This window comes from Pistacia vera, unplaced genomic scaffold (assembly GCF_008641045.1).
Source record: "Pistacia vera cultivar Batoury unplaced genomic scaffold, PisVer_v2 Contig105, whole genome shotgun sequence".
NCBI classification, from domain to species: Eukaryota; Viridiplantae; Streptophyta; class Magnoliopsida; order Sapindales; family Anacardiaceae; genus Pistacia; species Pistacia vera.
Window position 1 is genome coordinate 327,651 of NW_022195082.1, and position 21,202 is coordinate 348,852.

The 21,202-nt window shown below is 38.1% G+C and overlaps 1 protein-coding gene and 1 pseudogene across 1 annotated transcript; both read left to right on the forward strand.

The window, feature by feature from the left end:
• The first annotated feature begins 418 nt into the window (after positions 1–418).
• On the forward strand, positions 419–4,954 carry LOC116127778 (annotated as a pseudogene).
• A 5,222-nt stretch (positions 4,955–10,176) lies between these two features.
• Positions 10,177–20,667, forward strand: LOC116127926 (cysteine-rich receptor-like protein kinase 10). The gene is made up of 7 exons (XM_031413581.1): positions 10,177–11,093; positions 18,243–18,353; positions 18,631–18,818; positions 19,322–19,532; positions 19,639–19,876; positions 20,037–20,187; positions 20,281–20,667. The coding sequence occupies exons 1-7, from the start codon at positions 10,250–10,252 to the stop codon at positions 20,395–20,397; spliced, it is 1,860 nt and encodes a 619-aa protein (XP_031269441.1). The 5' UTR covers positions 10,177–10,249; the 3' UTR covers positions 20,398–20,667.
• The last annotated feature ends 535 nt before the right edge of the window (positions 20,668–21,202 follow it).

A 21,202-nucleotide genomic window follows, 5' to 3' on the forward strand; every position in this document is an offset into this window, starting at 1 on the left:
AAGAAATGAAAAGTTAAGTAACGCCAAAGGAAGAAACTTATTTTTAGGTGGAATTCACAGTATTTTAAATGAACTGCAGCTCCAAGGCGTTGCAACCATTCAAGACAAAGAATGTTAATGTATTTTATTTTTAACATGTGATCTACAGAAATAGGGAGGGAATCATTAGAATATTCAATTAGAGGCAAATCAATGCCACAATCATCCAATGAAAACAGTAGCCCCGCTAGCAAGAGTCCTTTTTTGGCTGAATCTTCAACAAGAAGTCAACTGTGAGCAAGAAGTAAAAGCAATTAATTGATCAATAATGGAGGAAAATATCATCATATATAAGGGCCTCACATTCCTCTCCCATCACGTCTCATAAATGAGACACTAGCTCATAACTTTCTCATTTAGTAGTTTCTTGATCTAAAAGATGGTGAGGAGGTTCAGTAAAGAAGTTACAGGAGATGGAGCAAGCAAGTTTTACCAGGAGAATCCTTTCAAAGCTGGGATAGATACCTTCTGTGTTGTCCCAGACACGTTTTTGTTCAAGGATCGTCTCATAAGCAGGTCAGATGATGCCAATGAGATTGATTGCTTCGGAAACAAATGAGAATGACATGAAACGTTGCCTAACCTAGTGGAATCTCACCTGGTTGGATTTGGTGCGGTTATTGGAGTAGTATCTTTGTGCTCTTGGACAGGAAGCTATAGGATGCTGGACTAAGCCATTATTTAATTCTATGTGCTTCTGATGTTTCTGCAATGCTCTCTCTCTCTGCTACATGGAATTTGCAATAGAATCCCGTAGCATGGATCATTGCTTACTTAAGAATTGATTAAGAGACTTTGCAGCGTTCACCACAGCTGGAAACATCTCTTGAAAGCCTTTTAGGAAGTGCAGCAGTTGCAAGATCAGGACTTCTTATTCACAACTATTTGAACCATCAAACCCAACGCATTAACGATCCACACTAATTTCACGGATGGGTAAAATATCGGACCCCAAGCTGTTGGATGCACATAGCCATGCAGCAACATTTAATAAAGGGAAAATAGTGTTAAATTATTGATTTAGCTTTGTGTCATCTTTATTGATTTTCTATTTATTTAGAGTTCATACAGGATTCAATAGTGTTTTATTTTAATTGAATAATCACAATACAATTACTAAATTACCTTTACGCATTGCATCTAGGCGATAATTATTTCAAATAACAATTAGCAACTAAATTGTTAGTTCGTTAAAAAAAGAAAAAACTTTATGCGTCTAACATTTATTTCCATGTTTAGCGTCTAAAATTAATATTTTGTAACTATTTGATTAGTTGCAAAACAATTACAATAGCGACTAATTTATTTAGTTGACATTTTGGGCGAAATTTTCCGTAAGCAGAACAATTGGCATCTAAATATGTGACTTAACATCTAATTTTTTCTAACTAGAAAACAATTATTGGGCATCGACACTAAGTAGCTAAATTAGATGACAAGTATTTGTAATTAATGGTAATATTTTGATTAGTTACAGAATAAACAAAATTATCGAAATATCCAAAATTTTGACAATAATACAAAGGGGCAAGGTATATTAGCAACAAATTATTTTGTGCATATTAAAAATAGTTACAAAACGCATCTATAACTACTAAATTGAATAGTCGTAAAATTAATTGAAGTTTCATGTTCCCACCAAATTTTTGTGTTCTTGCCATACGAAATTGGCAACTAAATTTTAGCTACTAAATATGATTGGGTAATACTATGCTGATAAACAAATCTCACAAATATTCTCTCACAAACCGATGTGACACTAAGTTAGCATTACATGTCAACTCAGACTTTGACTTGAAGTGAACGATTGTTCCTCATGGATGAGCAAACGTTCATGTATAAGGAACGACACCTCTTTAAGGATGAACGATCGACATCAATAAGAAACGATCATTCCATGAGGAAGGAATAGTCATTACATAGGAAGGATGGTATTCCATTATATAATGGTTGTTCCTTCAGGTGGAATTGCCATTCGTCATAGGAGAAGGAATAGCCATTCATGAAGAACGTGTCCTCATCCAAGGAACAACCATTCCATCCAAGAAATGATCATTCTATCCAAGGAAAAACCATTCCTTCATTATAATTGTCGTTCCATATAAAGGAATAGTCGTTCTCAGTTCTAGTTTTGCGCCAGTTTTGGTGGGGGTGAGTTCTAGTTTGTGATGTTTCGGTGGGTGCCAACTCAGTGTCACGGGGGTTTTTGAGATGTGTTTATCAACCTACCTTTATTCATTTATCACAAAATATGAAATATATTAATAGTAACTAAAAAATAGTTAAAAAAATAATGAGAAGCAGAAATGACCAAATTAAAACCCATTCCTATATATAGAAAACCCAACCTAATTCCCAATCCCTAATTCCCCGATTTCCCCTTTCAATTTGCCGCATCTCTTTCTTTCTTCACTCACTACTGCAGTATATTCTTCTTCCGGCTTATTTATCATTCAATCTTCTTCTTCCATAGTTTTTCTCCCCCATCTTCTCGTCCGATTCCATCCGTGTTTGAAGTTCACAAATGTGAGTAAACCGAAGTTCACAAATTTAAATAAACCGAACCTAGTTTCATGTTGTAACTGATTGGCATTCAAATCTCACTTGTGTCCAAAAAATTTTTTATTAATTACTTCTTCAGGCGGTCAAGTGAGGAATTTAGATGTTAAAGAGATGGGGTTGTTGGGTTTTGATAATGGCTTAAGTAACCAGACCTATGGTAGATGACTTTCTGGTGCCTCATGTAATTTTGTGGATGCCTTCCTCTTTTTTCATTCTATGACTTCTTGCCATTTGTTTGTGTGTTTTTTGATTTATCTACTTCTCGCTTGTCTTTTTCAAATTAGAATGCAAGAAATTTACTTTCGTAGAATGTTAGTAACAATTGTTAAAGCCCATGTTAAATAGATTTGACTGGTTGTACCCGATATTTTGATGATTAAAACCTAGTGGCATCATTTTAATGGACTGAGAACTTAATTTACATGAAACAGTGTGGAAACACAATTGTTGTGAGAACTCATAAATTGGTATTGGAGGTTGGTTCTAGAGCGAGCTTATGTTGGAAACAACTACAACAGTAATTTCTCCCCGGTCCAAGTACAACAAATCGTCGGAGGAACTGCTCTTAAGAGATAAGAAAGAAAAAGACCTAAGGAAAAGCTGCAGGGCATCCCTTCTGATTGAGGCGACGATAATGATGGGGGGCCTGAATTAATGAGCATGAACCAAGGGTAAAAAACAATGACAACTTGGGACCCTCTATTGTTGACCAAGAGTTGGAAGTGTTTACAAGGGTGAGTGACGGAGTTGAAAGGGCAGATGGAAGGCCTTTGAAGCAGCGACTGCTGGTGGTGGCCAATAGGCTCCCGGTCTCTGCAGTCAGGAGAGGTGAAGACTCTTGGTCTCTAGAGATAAGTGCTAGGGGTGTGGTCAGTGCCCTTCTGGGTAAGTGGCATTTGAACTATCATTTCATTTGTTTGTCCATTTAAATTCTTAATTGTCTTTAATAGTTTTTGCATTGTATTTCTTGTTTTATTTGAATATCTCGTTTAGTTTTAATTAATGACATGACATTTTTCACTTGAATTGAGACACTATATGCCTTATGGATGTATTGTTTGAGGTGTGAAGGAGTTTGAGGCGAGATGGATATGATGGGTTGGAGTAAATGTGCCAGATGAGATTGGACAGAAATCACTTACTAAAGCATTGGCTGAAAAGGTATAAAGTTCTGTCATCAAAATCATTTTGTGATTTAAGTCCTTATTCATTGTTATGTTTTTGTGACATTGGTAAGTAATGACTTTATTATATGACTTCTGACATTGGTATCTTACATATGATAAATGTATAAAATTCTTGGATGAGAAAACATAGTTCATCAACACTATATTTGCTATTTGCTATTGCAGAGGTGTATTCCTTTATTCCTTGATGAGGACATCGTTCATCAATACTACAATGGCTATTGCAACAACATCTTGTGGCCTCTTTTTCATTACCTTGGACTTCCACAAGAAGACCGCCTGGCCACCATCTGGAGTTTCCAGTCTCAGTTTGCTGCATATATAAAGGCAAATCAAATGTTTGCTGAGGTTGTAAACAAACACTATAAGGATGGAGATGTTGTGTGGTGCCATGACTACCGTCTCATGTTTCTTCCAAAGTGCCTAGAGGACCGCAACAGTGGAATGAAAGTCAGTTGGTTTCTCCACACACCCTTCCCTTCTTCTGAAATCTACAGGACACTTCCATCTCGATCAGATCTGCTGCATGCAGTTCTGGCTGCTGATTTGGTTGGGTGAGTTTTTGTTGTACTTTGCATGTTGCTTAGAACTGATGAATTTTACTCAGAAACTCAATTTTGGTTGTCATGAATGTTTCTCATAGCAAGGTTATAGCTAGGTTATTCTTTGATCCGATGAATGTTATAGTTAATAACCTAAAACACAACAGGCATATTTCTGTTTGCACCACCTTTTGTTGCATTGACCTAAGCCTTTGTATTTTAGTTCTTGCAATGTGAGAAAATTAAGTGGATGTAAGGAAAAGCTGTTGTGGGTTTCCCATAATTTATGCTGTTCTTCTATCATGAATCTCTGGACAACTTACTATTCATATTAATCCCCTTGCTTTATCCATCTAAGGCCTATTGTTAAGTTTGGCATTTCTTAAAGATCCCTTTATCTTAGGTATTTATTAGTTTAATGTTTTCCTTAATTTAGCCTGTTTTGTGATTAAGTCAAAGGTCAGATTGGTTTCAGAATGACATCTCCTATCAGACTCCTATGATTTACTTTAAAATAGAGAGAACGAAGAAAACCTTATGTTGGAATTTCAGTTTCTAGATAGATTGTCTGGGCATCATGTAAGTTCGTGCTATGTCAACTTACTTCAATATTACAGTTTGTATATTCCCTTTTGTCATATCGATAATTATAATATTCAAATTGTGGTAATTGGTTTGATAGAATTTTCTGTGTATATGTCAAGCATGTAAAGTGAGTTTAATTCCTGAAGAGTTGTTACTTTGTTGTTGCTTTGGCATATTAGTTCTTGAACATGTTCTGTAATGAAAAAGTCACAAATTCTTTTAAAATTATATTTTGATTCTTTAATTTGCTTGAATATCTAGTTTCATATTTGGGATAAACTCAGATCGGTTCATGCGAGCACTTGAGAATCCTCAAGTTCAGGAACAAATGTTAAAAATCAAAGATTTTGTTATGAAATGTAAGCAACCAAATTGGCCGTACACATTGGCTAACTAAAAATTAAATGCTTTTAATTACTATTAATTTTTTTCTTATAAATATACATATTCTGTAATTAGTAACTAAATTGTTAGTCGCTTAAAAAAAAAACATTCTGCGTCTAATCTAATATTTAGTTGCTTATTCTCTCTGGGACAATGATTTTGTCACTAAATGGTAACTATGCAAATTTAGACACAAGACTTTCAATGCCTAAATTGGACAATCTGTATCTAATTTTGTTAGATGTCAAAAGTCATTTTTCTTGTAGTATTAATGGTGATATGTCTTGGCATAGTAATTTTAATAAATATACTAGATGTATTATTTGATTTTGAAATAAAATTAACGGAGAACGACTTACACATACCTAAGTTTTGCCGTAACGATAATTGGTACCTAAAATGTTTTAAAACGATAAATAGGTTCTTTCCGTCATGTTATGTTAGTGATTTCTGTTTATTAATAGTGAAAAGACTAAAATGCCTTTAAAAGTTTGAATTTTAGTTTTTTATAAATTTAAAAATTTATAAAAACCCCCTAGGTTTACAAATTTAACTAAATAACCCAATATATAAAATTTTTGTAAAATAACAAAAATACCCCCACCACCCGCAGTGCCAGATTCCGGCCACCATCGCCGGAATCTGGCCGGAAAGTTGCATTACGACACAGACCCGTCAGATCTGTGTCGTAACGCGTCGATCTGGCTTTTTCCGGTCAGATCCGTGGCTGATCTGGCTGTCGATACCGCAAACTCCATCTGCGGCGTCGACGATTAGATCTGGCCTTTTCCGGCCAGATCAGCCACTGATCTGGCCGGAAAAGGCCAGATCTGGCTGTTGCTTCGACGGCTAGATCTGGCCTTTTCCGGCCAGATCTATGGCAGATCTTGCCGGAAAAGGCAAGATCGGCACGTTACGACACATATCCGATGGGTCTGTGTCGTAACGTAACTTTCCGGCCAGATTCCGGCGGTGGTGGCCGGAATCTGGCACTGCGGGTGGCGGGGGTGTTTTTTTTATTTTACAAAAATTTTATATACTGGGGTATTTTGTTAAATTTGTAAACCTAGGGGGTTTTTTAGAAATTTTTAAATTTATAAAAAACTAAAATTCAAACTTTCAAGGGCATTTTAGTCTTTTCACTATTAATAAACAGAAATCACTAACAGAATATGACGGAAGGTACCTATTTATCGTTTTAAAACCTTTTGGGTATCAACTTGTCGTTATAACAAACTTTGGGTATGCACAAGTGGTTCGACTTAAAATTAATAGGTGAAATGTGGTACGTGCCACCTGGTATTCTAGATTTCTCTGCTCGAAAACTAGGGCTCTGCTTGGCATAACTTATTGGACTAGAGTTTATTGAAAATGGACTTCTGAAGATATGTAAAAAAAAAATTCTTATAATAGGGTCATTATCACTGACTTTTAGAGCGAAATTAAAATCCTACCATGAAAGAGTTTTCATATACCTGCTGGAAAACGAAATTGGTTTTGAAACTGAAACGTGAACTAACAAAGAATTTAATCTATTTTCCTTGAGAAATTTCCAGGATGCATGCATTTATTTTAATCTCTGTTTTCTATGAATATTTAAAGTCTTGCAATCATATGTCACACAACTGGCTACCTATTACCTATTAGCCTTCCGTCCTACCGCACCCAAAATTTCCTTCCACTTTAATCTCTTTTTTCCATTAGCTTTTAACCTCCAATCAATGGTCAAATTAAAATTACCTTATCTTTCCCATTTGGGGGCCACTTATATTCCTTCATTTGATTTACAGAGTGAAAATTAAGTATTTCATAGGAATTATATGGGAAAATACTCAGGTGAGGTCGTTCTGAAGTCTTTAACATGCAAATTAAATTTGAACAACTAGTTATTATTATTTATTTTTTGATGACTAGAAGTGTCTGAAACAGTTTACACACAACTCAACTAATCTTTCAAGACCCTAAAACTATCGGTTAGGTAAAAACTTCAATGGCCACCGTATTAGCAATTGTGGGGACTTGAACTTGGAAGACCATGTTAGATCATTCTTTTACTCTTTTATCATCAATGTGACTCGAACTTAGAAGAATATGTTAGATCACAGTCTTGCTCTTTTACCATCAAGGGGATTGAAACTTGAAAGATCATGTTAGATCCTCTTTTACTTTCTTACCATCAGGTTACCCAATGGTGATTAACAACCAGTTATTAGCTTTTACTCATCTTTGATCCGTTAAAGACTTTAGGATATCCGCATAGAAGAGGAGTCTATTTCAAACTATTTTAGGTAATAAAAATAAAAAAAAAACAAAAAAAAAAAAATACTAAATTTGACAGAAGCCAACATCAAGTATGTCCAAAAATAAAAAGGGCCCAATCAGACTAATATCATTCTCACCACATGGGGAACAAGTGTCCTTGTTCGTAGGATCGGTGGAAAGTAATTTACCATTTTTGGGTTCAACATTTAGCGTCTAAAATTATTAAAATTTACTACTAATTTTTTATTCACTAAAAGATACATTTTGATTCTTTAATTTGCTTAAATATGTAGTTTCCTATTGGGATAGACTCAAATCGGCTCATGCGAGCACTTGAGAATCCTCAAGTTAGGAACACATCAAAGATTTAGTTTTGAAATGTAAGAAGCCAAATTGGTCGTACACATTGACTAATTAAAAACAAAATACGAAATGCTTTTAATTATCAGTAATTTTTTTCTCATAAAAACACACTTTTTGCAACTAATTTCATAATAGTGGAAAGTAATTTACCAAATTTGGGTTTAACATTCAGCGTTTAAAATTATTGAAATTTACTACTAATTTTTTGTTTACTAAAATATACATTTTTCAACTAATAGAATAGTCTCAAAATACTTTTATCAAATTACCTTTACACATTCAGAGTCTAATATTTTTGGATTCACCACTAATTTTTTCTCACTAAGACCATCTTCAATCACAAACACCAAATTGGTGCAAGTTTCACATCAAATTGATGTGATTTTTGGTGTTAAATACTATTGCATCTCCAATCCATTGCACCAAATATTACACTAAAAAAGAATATTCTCTTTCTTTTTCTTTCTATGTAATAACTCTAGTTATTTATAATATTTTGATGATCTTAGAGAATCTTAAACTAATCTATCATAATACTAAATTGTTATTTTAGTTTATGTTGTATTTTCTTTTAATCTTAGTGTTTTTAAATTAGTGTTAATTTTTATTTTAAGTTATTGTAGTTTAATATTTGTATTAAATAAAGTTATATTTTTAATTTTTCATCATTTTTTGAATTATATAATTATTATGAATTTATTATTGTAAATATTAATATAAATAATAATTAAATTAACATAAATATAAATAACAAAAATAAAATAAAAATATTTTTTATAGTGTTTGTACAGTGTCATGCTAAATTGGTATGCATGAATAGTGCTACACCAAATTTGGCGCGGCATTATGCATTGACACCAAATTGGTGTAATGTTTGGCACTGGATTGGAGGCCATCTTTCGCGCCATTTTAGAGATGCCCAAAGGTACATTCTTCAAGTAATTGAATAGTTTTGATACAATTTTACTAAATTATTCTTACACATTTAACATCTAAGGCACAGGACTATTTCAAACAGCAATTAGCAACTAAATTGTTAGTCGCTAAAAAAAAAAAATTTATAGTCTAACCTAATATTTAGTTGCTCATTCTTTCTCAGACAACGATTCTGCAACTAAATGGCAATTACGTATATTTAGACGCACAAGACAATCAGCACCTAAATTGGATGATCTAAGTCTATTTTTGTTAGACGCCAAAAGTCATTTTTCTTGTAGTAAACGGTGATACGTCTTGGTAAAATTAGATTAATAATTTTAATAAATATGCTAGATGTATTATTTGATTTTGAAATAAAATTAATAGGTGAATATGTGGTACGTACCACCTGGTATTCTGGATTTCTATGCTTGGAAACTAGGGCTTTGCTCGGCATAACTTATTGGACTAGAGTTCATTGAAAATGGACTTCTGAAGATATTTATAAAAAAAAAAAAAATTAATTTGTAATAATAGGGTCATTATCACTGACATTTAGAGCTAAATTAAAATCCTACCACGAAATAGTTTTCATATACCTGCAGGAAAACGTAATTGGTTTTGAAACTGAAATGTGAACTAACAAAGAATTTAGTCTATTTTCCATGAGAAATTTCCAGGATGAGTATTCTTCAAAGTCAATATGCAAACCTCGAGAAACTCTCTATAATTGTATTCTTCTAAGTCAATAGCGTCAACAATATGGCATGATACATAGACAAGTCGTCTCTCATTTAGTGCTTTCCCTTTCATTGATTTGGTGACATTTATTTCCACCAATATTTGATTATTCTTCAGCACTCTATTGTCTGGTTGGAAGACCATAAATATATTGACTTGTAATACAGTTGATCTTATCTTATAGAATTTTAAAATTTGAAAACATTTATTTTAAATATTCATTTCGTAGTTTATTTTTTTTTTAATTACTGACTTAACTTTTACACAACTTGCCTGCAAGAGTTGCTAAAAATTTGCAAAAAATTATAATTCAGGCTTGAGAGGATTCACTTATAAAAAAAAAAAAACGAACAAATTTCGTAAACTCCTATCAAAGTATCAATTTGTATTTGTAAAAAGTAAACTCGATCTTCATCTTATATACAAGAATTGAGGTGTGTAATTTTAAAACCATATCTCTTTAATTTTAATTCTTGTTTCCACAAAAATTTAGACTTTTCCTTCGGAAACACCTGATTGGCTTGACCAGCTTGCCGCCCGTTGACTCGTACGTCTCCTCTGCCAAGGCAAATTTTGAGATGCATATCTTCATGTCTCTAATCATTTCTGAAAACAAACTTAATCTAAGAAATATTGGAGCTAGCTTTTTCCTGTAAATTTATTCTCATGATCCTTGTGGTTTTTCTCTATCTCTCAAGCTTTCTGAGTATCACTTTCACAAAAGCATTTATCACTCCAGCATACCTCAACAGTTCTTGTCCATCCTCTTTGAATTTCACAATTAACAGCATTTATCACTCCAACCTCAAGCTTCTCTTCTCCACTCTTTCCTCCAACGCCACTTTCAACACCTCCAATGAAGACTCCCAAGTCTTTTTAGGCAACGCAACCGCAGGCCAAGCTCCTGACGAGGTCCATGGTCTCTTTCTTTGCCGTCGTGATCTCAACTCCACCACTTGCCAAGACTGTGTTACGTTTGCAACCAGAAACGTAACTAAAATTTGCCCAACAGGAAAACTAGCTATAATATGGTACGATGAGTGCCTTTTGCGTTACTCAAACCAGCCTTTCTTCTCTAGCGTGTGGCAAAATCCCCCAATTTCGGTGTCAAGCGCCGAAGGTGTTACGGAGGCTGACAAGTTTGATGATTCGGTGTTGAGTTTTATGAGCGCAGCCGCGAGTGATGCTGCTACTTCACGATATAAGTTCGCGCGAGCTAAGAAGGAGAATTTTAGAGTTAATAAAACGTTGTATGTGCTTTTGCAGTGTACACAGGATTTGCCTGCTGGCGATTGTCTTGCATGTCTTCAACGGGCCAATGCTGATTTACTATGGTGTTGTGGGGGGAAGAGAGGAGGAAGAGTGTTGACTCCGAGCTGTATTTCCCGGTTTGAATTGTATTCGTTTTTCGGTGAATCCTTCATTACGACAGTAGAACTGGAGGCGCCAGGACCTCCACCACCTGTGAGCCGGTTTCCGCCTGCTGCTGGTCCTGCGACAGAGCCTCAAGGTAAAGTGATTAACCTTCTTGTCGTTAACATCGAATATCCCTTTATGAATTATATATTTAATGTTAGAAAATTCTAGGTGCGGTTATCCATACATTTTACAGTAAAATACCACATGCCCGTACAAAATATGGATACAACATTTTATTTTATTTATTTATTTATTTTTTTGTGTAAGTCACGGATACAACATTTTCATACCAAAAGATCAAGAGAAATGCCTATATGAGAAATTATCATTATTTCATTTGTTTATACGGCGAGACCTTTTAATAGTATAATGACATTATGTTGTAATATAATTACCCATAAATCTGCATAACTAACTTAAATATGTCTCTTTATTTTATTGGATGGTCTTACCATAGCAACCAAGTGAGAGGTGAAATGATCTCTAACATAATTTTTATATTGCCAAAGTATTCAACTGTAGACTTAAAAATCTACTTGTACGAAGGGGGGTCTGATCCCGTGAGGTTGAGGCCACTAGCGATCTGCTGCACCTGCACACGTAGAGAAACAAGCGTGAAGCGAACAGAAAACACCGGGGTGGTGTTTGCAGTTGGCACTTCGACGCAAGTCAGCAAGGCTGAAAGAGGCTAGTATAGTGAGAGCTAGGGAGTAGAGACGTTACCGGAAGTCTAGTCGGGGACTGTGACTACGATAGTGATGTGAAGCTCTCAGTAGGAGCTTCGGGTGTGAAGGTGTAATGTAATCTCATGTCTCTTGTGAGAGGGCTGACCTCTGCTTATATAGTGACTATCTGGTCTCTCAGTCCTGGTGGGAGTAGGAGTCCTAGTGTGACTCTGATACAAACACTAGAGGAATTAGGGCGGTGGTGAGCTGTCTTACCAGTGTTTGAACAGGAAGGTGATCCCGAACAGGAAAGTAACCTCGAGTAGGAAAGTGACCTGAACATGAAGGTGACCTGGAATAGGAGACTGATCTGGAATAGGAAAGTAACCTGAACAGGAAGGTGACCTTGAATAGGAGACTGATCTGGAATAGGAAAGTGATTTGTGGGTGTCGTGGGCTCTGGACCTGCTCATAGGTCTAGGAAGTGAACTGGGATTTGGAGGCCCGGACCCGATGGTTTGGGCCGACTGTATCTCGTATCAAATAGGCCTAATCCGGATGGGGCCGTATCAGGGTTGGGTCTGGTCTCTTCCTCATTCAATCTCGTTCTCCTATTTGGGCCAAGGATGATTTTTGGCCCTAACAGTTTGCCCCCCACTCTCTAAGTTAAGTTTTTCTTAAGTCAGAGATAGAAAGCGATCGAGGCGCGCTCGGTCTCCCTTCCTGGACTGCCGATTGTCGACGTAGCTGACCAGTTTGATGTAGGTGATTCGTAGTCAAGGGTCGCTTGGTATCAAAGCTGATCCGAAATGTGCAATCACCCCAAGAGGCTGTGCCCGATAGGTGTAAAGGGTCGAAAGGACTGCGATAACAAGACTTCTGGGGCTCAGGTGCTCGTTCGGTGTGTCCTGCCGACTGGAGAAGCGAACTAAAATCCCATGACAGGGGTATCCGCTCGGCATGCCGGGTCAAATGAGTTGGAGACGATGTTAAATGAAAGGTTCATTCGGTTGGGGTACTCGGGTGATCGAGTGGGACGGAATCGGCTCGGCCGGCTAGTTGGACCGTAAGACTTGCCCTTGTGTTTCCACTGCGCTCTTTATTGGATATTAAAGGGGCAAATAAAATGCGCAAACATTTGACCCATGGCTTCCCACTCGTCCGCTATGGAAGACCGAATGGGCGAGGCCCCTTGGCTTGATCGCCTCGAGGGTGAACAAGTGTTAGACTGCTCCTAGCCAATCACCCCGATTAGGAGAATCTCCTGGACATGAAGCATGGGAGTGTCGACTTCGTTGCGGGAGCCAACCTGTTGCAATATGCTGGCTCAATCGGGTAGGAAGGGCGATTGAATCTTTAGATAGGTTGAGTCTGTGTGTTGATCGGTGGCGTGGGGTGGGGTGAGTGGTGATAATGAAAGTTTGAAAAGATCGGGTCGGTCGATCGATCAGTCGGTGGCATAGAGAGATTGGTGATCCAATATTTGAGTCGGTGGAGTTCAGCCGGTCGGTCGATCAGTTGGGTAGAGTGGAGATCCAATACTTGGTTCTTGGGGAGTGAGGATGGTGGAGTTGAGTCGGTTGGTCGGTCAGTCGGGTAGAATGGAGATCCAATACTTGGTTCCTTGGGAGTGAGGATGGTGGAGTTGAGTCGGTCGGTCAATCGGGTAGAGTGGACATCCAATACTTGGTTCTTAGGGAGTGAGGATGGTAGAGTTGAGTCGTATGCTTGTGTTCTGATTTTGGTGCAGCCCAGTGGCTGAGTAGTGTGAACTCTCTATTGGGTTGGGTCGATGACTTGTTGATTTTGAGGTATAAGAACCCTTCACTCGGTCTGGCCAACTAAATGTGTAGCTTCATGAATCAGGTAGGGCCGATCGAAGGTGTGGATCCACGAATCGGGCAAGGCTAATCCGGAGATGAAATTGTGGATCGATTAGGGTCAATTCGAAGGTGTAAATTCGTGGATCGGGTAGGGCCGATCCAAAGGTGTAAATTCGTGGATCGAGTAGGGTCGATCCGAAGGTGTAAATCCGTGGGTCGAGCAGGGTTGACCCGAATGTGTAAAAAATCTATAAATCGAGCAAGGTCGATCTGAAGATGTAAATCCGTGGATCGAGCAGGGTCGATCTGAAGGTGTAAATCTGTAGGATCGAGCAGGGTTGATTCGAAGGTATAAATCTGTGAATCGAGCAGGGTCAATCCAAAGGTGTAACAAACATTTGATCGAGCAGGGTCGATCTGAAGATGCAAATCCGTGGATTGAGTAGGGTCGATCCGGAGGTGTAATTATGTGAATCGAGCATGGTCGATCCGAAGATGCAAATCCATGGATCGAGCAAGGTTGATCCGAAGGTGTAATAAACATTGATCGAGCAGGGTCAATTTGAAGATGTAAATCCGTGGATCGAGCACGGTCAATCTGAAGGTGTAATAAACATTGATCGAGTAGGGTCAATCTAAGATGCAAATCCGTGGATCGAGCAGGGCTGATCCGAAGGTGTAATTACGTGGATCGAGCAGGGTCAATCCGAAGATGCAAATCTGTGGATCGAGCAAGGTCGATCTGAAGGTGTAATAAACATTTGATCGAGCAAGGTCTATCTGAAGATGTAAATCCGTGGATCGAGCAGATCCGAAGGTGTGATTACGTGGATCGAGTAGGGTCGATCTGAAGATGCAAATCCGTGGATCGAGCAGGGCCGATTTAAAGGTGTAAATCCGTTGGATCGAGCAAGGTCGATTCGGAGGTATAAATCCGTGGATCGAGCAGAGTCGATCCGAAGGTGTGGCAAACATTTGATCGAGCAGGGTTGATCTGAAGATGCAAATCTATGGATCGAGCAGGGCCGATCCGAAGGTGTAATTATGTGGATTGAGTAGGGTCGATCCGAATATGAAAATCCGTGGATCGAGCAGGGACGATCTGAAGATGTAAATCCGTTGGATCTAGCAGGGTCAATCTAGATGTGTAAATTCATGGATCAAGCAAGGTCGATCCGAAGGTGTAGCAAACATTTGATCGAGCAGGGTTGATTTGAAGATGCAAATCCATGGATCGAGCAAGGCCGATCCGAAGGTGTAATTCTGAAGATGTAAATTCATGGATCGAGAAGGGTCGATCTGGAGGTATAACAAACATTTGATCAAGCAGTGTCGATCTGAAGATGTAAATCCGTGGATCGAGCAGCGTCGATCTGAAGGTGTAATTAACATTTGATCGAGTAGGGTCGATCTGAAGATACAAATCTGTGGATCGAGTAGGGTCGATATGAAGGTCTAAATTCGTGGATCGAGCAGGGTTGATCCGAAGGTGTAAATCCGTGGATCGAGCAGGGTCGATCTGAAGATGTAAATCCATGGATCGAGCAGGGTTGATCCGAAGGTGTAATTAACATTTGATCGGTAGGGTCGATCTGAAGATGCAAATCCGTGGATCGAGTAGGGTTGATCTGAAGGTGTAAATCCGTGGATCGAGCAGGGTTGATCCGAAGGTGTAATAAACATTTGATCGAGCAGGGTCGATCTGAAGATGTAAATCCGTGGATCGAGCAGGGTCGATCCGAAGGTGTAATTAATATTTGATCGAGTAGGGTCGATCTGAAGTGTGAAAACTCATGAATCGGTCAGGGCTAATTTGAAGGTGTTGCTGAATAATGCTTCATTGAATTCGGGCCATGAGACAAACTGTCTATGAAACCTCGATGGGCCCACTCATCCTTTTTAAATAAAAATTGAAAAGACAACAAATATTTAGATTGATTTCACCTAAAAGTAGTAGCGTGTGGGATGGATTGCATTCCAACTGTTGCTGATGTCTTTGCCTTTAGGAGTTTGGAGCCGGTAGGCGCCCTTCCCTGCTTTGGTGATCTTGTAGGGCCTGCAATCGATCTGAGCTTTGGCCTCCTGTCATTCTGCATTTAGTCATATCTGGCATGAATTGTTCAGTTTATCTCATCTTCCTCCCACCTTATCTGGATCACTGCTCGGGCCAGAGCATCTTCTATCGTGGTGCAACCCAGCTTCGTCAGTTCTTTGTATAGTTCTCCATCAGGAAGAAGACCCTTCCTGAAGGCATCTACTGCTGTCTCGGGGTTATATGAAGGGATGAAGATCTTCTCTTTGTTAAACTTGTTGACATACTCTTTCAGTGGCTCTCATTTTCTTTGGTACATTCTATATAGATCGGCCGACAGCTTCTCGAGTTTCTTGCTGCCAGCGAACTGCTCCACAAAGGTGTCAGTGAGTTGGGCGAATGAATCGATGGAACCGTTTGGGAGATTTGTGTACCACTGGAGTGCTGGATCAGATAGGCTCGAACCAAAACTCTTGCACATGCAGGCTTCCCTCAATGGTTGGGGTATTGAGACGGTGAACATCCGCTGCTTGTACGAGGCTATGTGATCATCCAGATCAGTTATGCCGTCGTATGGTTTTATGTTGGGGATAGTAAACTTTTGGGGCATGTCGGCTAGCGCGATCTTATCCACAAAGGGTGAATCCGCGTAGCAGTGAGGCCAACTCTTCTTGGTCAGGACCGACATTCCTGGGATGCACCTCATTACTGCTTTTACATCAGTCAGCCTCTTGGCCAGTACCTGTTCCATAGGAGAGGGGGATACTACTAGGTCATCCCGTTTGACAAGGTCAGCCATTGCATTCGTCCTTGGCATATTCCGTTGGGTCATCCCGCGCGGTGTAGTCTGGTGGATCATTCCTTCGTGCACACCTTGGTAACCTGGATCTCCATTCATTCCCTCTGGTTGGATGACTCCCATGATAACTGATCTGGTGTTTCGCCCTATATGAATGGTCAGGGGGGTTGTTTGATATTCGTTCGATCCGTCAGGATGGGTAAGCTCGAGTGCTATAGTTTGGTTGGGTTGGCCGTTCAACCCGTGAGGGTGAGTCGAGCCGAATGGTGTTTGTGAGGGGATGGTTGACTGGAGGTGAGGCTGGTTGGTAAGAATGGGTTGGTCTTGCAAGTGTGGGCTCTCTGTCTCTTAGGCGTCTTGATCTCGAGACTGGGATGGATCGGATGAATGAGGTTCTATCGGCAGATCCTTTCCTCCATGAGTCAGGATCGAGTTGTCGACCACCGATGAACTTAATGGACGTGACCTTTCACCGGAGGCCGAGGGTCTGTGCTTTGGGGTTTGGAGAGGTTGCATGGATGGAACTAGGGTGCGGAATCGATTAGGAGGTACCTGGCAAGGCAGAAGCTCCAGATCGTAAAACTAACTCACCTTCTCTTTGAGAGACTGGTTCTCGGCCCTAATGGAGGCGTTTTTTGGTCTAGATTGCATTGTTCTCGGCTTCTTGTGCAGCCACCTTGTCTGAATTTTGTTGCAAGAGGGCGGTTAGAGCCTCCAGTTTGGCCTCGAGGCCAGGATTAGCGTTGTCCGAATAGTCAGCCATGGAATGTTCCTTTACGTAGCAAGGCTCGTCGAGCCAAAAGATTGCTAGAGGCCCCACGGTGGGCGCCAAACTGTAGACGTAAAAATCTACCTGTACCGAAGGGGGGTCTGATCCCGTGAGGTTGAGGCCACTAGCGATTCGCTACACCTGCACACGTAGAGAAACAAGCGTGAAACGAACAGAAAACATCGGGGTGGTGTTTGCAGTAGGCACACCGACGAAAGTCAGCAAGGCTGAAAGAGGCTAGTATAGTGAGAGCTAGGGAGTAGAGACGTTACCGGAAGTCTAGTCGGGGACTGTGACTATGTTTTTGATGTGAAGCTCTCAAGTAGGAGCTTCGGGTGTGAAGGTGTAATGTAATCTAATTTCCCTTGTGAGAGGGCTGTCCTCTGCTTATATAGTGACTATCTGGTCTCTCAGTCCTGGTGGGAGTAGGAGTCCTAGTGTGACTCTGATACAAACACTAGAGGAATTAGGGCGGTGGTGAGCTGTCTTACCAGTGTTTGAATAGGAAGGTGATCCCGAACAAGAAAGTAACCTCGAGTAGGAAAGTGACATGAACAGGAAGGTGACCTCGAATAGGAGACTGATCTAGAATAGGAAAGTGACCTGAACAGGAAGGTGACCTCGAATAGGAGATTGATCTGGAATAGGAAAGTGATATGTGGGTGCTGTGGGCTCTGGACTTGCTCATAGGTCTAGGAAGTGAACTGGGATTTGGAGGCCCGGACTCGATGGTTTGGGCCGACTGTATCTCGTATCAAATGGGCCTAATCAGGATGGGGCCGTATCGGGGTTGGGCCTGGTCTCTTTCTTATTCAATCTCGTTCTCTTATTTGGGCCAATGACGATTTTTGGCTCTAACATCAACCACATTTATTAAGTTGACTTTTTATATTAATTTATCTATTTATTTAATATAACATATCATTTTTGTATGAAAGTCTTTCCCTGCACACTTTCTATATGTAATATTATTTAAAAAGAAAATGTAAATCACTGTCAATCGATGATAATAAATACTAAAATTAACACAAATTTTAATAGTTCTCAATGCAAATATTTATTGCTATAAGAGCTCACGTTGTATGTTACGAGTCCTTCCATTTCATGCAATTAAAGACTTTAATAAATTAAAAATATTTTGACCTGACAAAGTAGGAAAAAGAAGACAACCATTATGGATTGCAATCGGGACAATTATACCAACAATTATAGTACTCAAGCTCTCTGCTTATTTCCTGCCGCTTATATGGAGAAGATATAAAGGTTATGACTTTTCTGTTTTGAGTAATGATAAATATATAAACTTTAATTTTATGTACAAATTGCAGTAGGCCATTATTCTTTTATTGTCACATTCCTTCTTTTATTAGTGGGTAAATTTTTGTGTACTTTCAGTCCTCTAATCATATTAAATCACATCAGTTTATATACAAAATTTCATATTTATTGTCATAGTTTAAATTGATCATCGACAATAAGAATCATTTTAATTACCTACTTCTTTCATTGTTTGGAAATTGATTCAGTGTGCCTTTTGCAGAGGAAAAAGCAAAAAGACGAGCACTTCAAGTACTTCGCTCAGGAGATGAGCAAAATATTTTACGAGAAAAGCATGAGGTGGAATCTCAAGATTTCCCTATTTTCCCTTTAGGCCAAATCTTTGAGGCTACAAGACATTTCTCTGATGAAAACAAGCTAGGAGAAGGTGGGTTCGGCCCTGTTTACAAGGTAATTATATGGTAAATGTTAATATTAAGCTTTTAATTTAGTATCATATTGATTACTTAATATGGTAAGAGAGCTAATTTTGTCTGTGGGTTTTGGTTCATATTTTGGATTACAATTGATACGGTGACTATAATGTAATTATGATATTACATTAATCATAAGGTGATATGATAAATGATGTTAAGTTTCTATAAGATTAGCAACCACACTTTGCGATCTGTATATAGAGCTAAAATCCAAACTTCATGTACATAATATACTATTAAAAAGTAAATTTTTTTAATAAATTTATAATTAATATATCAAATTTACATACAACGTTTTTATCTCAAGTGATATGACACAGATTTGGGCTTATCATATGAATTATGTGCATAATAATATATAATTTTAAATTAATGTCATGATAAACTAAAGAAGTACTATAACACATAAGTACTTGTTTTCCTTTAATAGGCTCTTTATGTTTTTGTTTTATGGTAACAATGGAGATTTGTTTTCAGGGAGTTCTAACAAATGGTATGGAAATCGCAGTAAAGAGGCTCTCAAGAACATCAGGGCAAGGGCTACAAGAGTTCAAGAATGAAGTTACCTTAATTGCCAAATTACAACATAAAAATCTTGTGAGACTCTGGGGATGCTGCTTAGAGGAAAAAGAATTTCTGCTCATCTATGAGTACATGCCCAACAAGAGCCTTGATGTTCACCTATTTGGTTTGCCTCTAAAAACCCTTAAATGCTTTCTTTACTTCCATTTTGCTTAGCCAGGAAGCAGAGAAAATATGTAATCTTGGTTAAATTTTGATAATTTCATTATTAGATTCAACAAGTGATATACAAATGGATTGGAAGAGACGCATGAGAATCATTAATGGAATTGCACGGGGTCTTTTATATTTACATGAGGATTCTCGACTCAAAATTATTCATCGTGATCTCAAGACTAGTAATATTTTGTTAAATCATGATGTGAATCCAAAGATATCAGACTTTGGAATGGCAAGAATATTTGGTGGAAATCAAAATGAAGCTAATACTAACAGAGTTGTGGGAACATAGTAAGTATATATGCATATCTTACAATTTTGTTTTGTTTCCTTATGCTTGGAAAACAATTCCTGAAAAAAAAAAAATGTTTTTAGAGATGTAACCTCATTACCCGAAAAAGTGCTGATTAATAGCCCTTATTCTCCTTTGTTTTGATTGAATGTTTTGTAGTGGATATATGGCTCCAGAGTATGCTATGGATGGAATATTTTCAGTTAAGTCAGATGTTTTTAGTTTTGGAGTTATTCTACTAGAGATTATAAGTGGGAGAAAAAATACTGGATTTTATCATTCGGAAGACAGTCAAAGCCTTATTGCATATGTATGTAACTATTTACTTATGACTTTAAAGAATAAAATCCAGTAAGTGATATACCCTTATTCTCTGTTGATCAATACTTACTTAATGTTTTAGGCATGGAAGCTATGGTGCGAAGGAAATGCATTAGAGCTAATGGACCCAACAATGGTACAATCATGTGTTCTAGTTGAATTATTGAAATTCATTCATATCGGATTATTATACGTTTAGGAAGATCCAACAAGCAGACCTACTATGTCATCAGTAGTTGCTATGTTGGTAAGTGAGACAGTAAAACTTGCTAAACCGACCCAACCTGCATTTTCTTTTACTCGGGCTGTTGCAAAATCAGATCAGTCCACATCAAATGGTAAAGGATGCTCTATTAATGAGGTAACCGTTTCAAATTTGGTACCCCGCTAGACAATTTTATATCATTTCCTTTCTTAAAATGTACCAGTAACTTCAGAAATATATAATGAAAGCCATCTCATTAGAACCCTTATGGGTGTGTTTATTCTGCAGTATGACTGCATTTCCTTTCTTAAAATGTACCAGTAACATCCGCTGCAGTATTTATTTACTTTTTGTCACATGTTTAGACTAGTGTACGTAAATATGACTAGTGACTAGTGTACGTAGATATGTCATATTGATAGTGGATTATCAGAAAAATGTAAGGTTTGATATATAAATAACATGGTACAATCAATGTATAAAAGACGCTCTCTAGATCGGCAAATGGGTGAAGAGAATAAACCATTTTTTGCAACAAGCATTATCAATTCTCTATTTAACTCAATTTTTTTGTGTGAGAGTTAAAGTAACTACTAAAATTCATATCTATTAGCTTCGTACTAGATGTTCTAATTTTCGACAAATTAATTGACTTCACCTACTCTTATTGACTCGTGCACTAAACGGTGGCTCCTATGCATAGGCAAATATTTGAATACATCTTCAACACTACTCTAACACGCATGATAGACAAATACATTCACACCATGATCCTTGTGGTTCTCCTCTATCTCTCAAG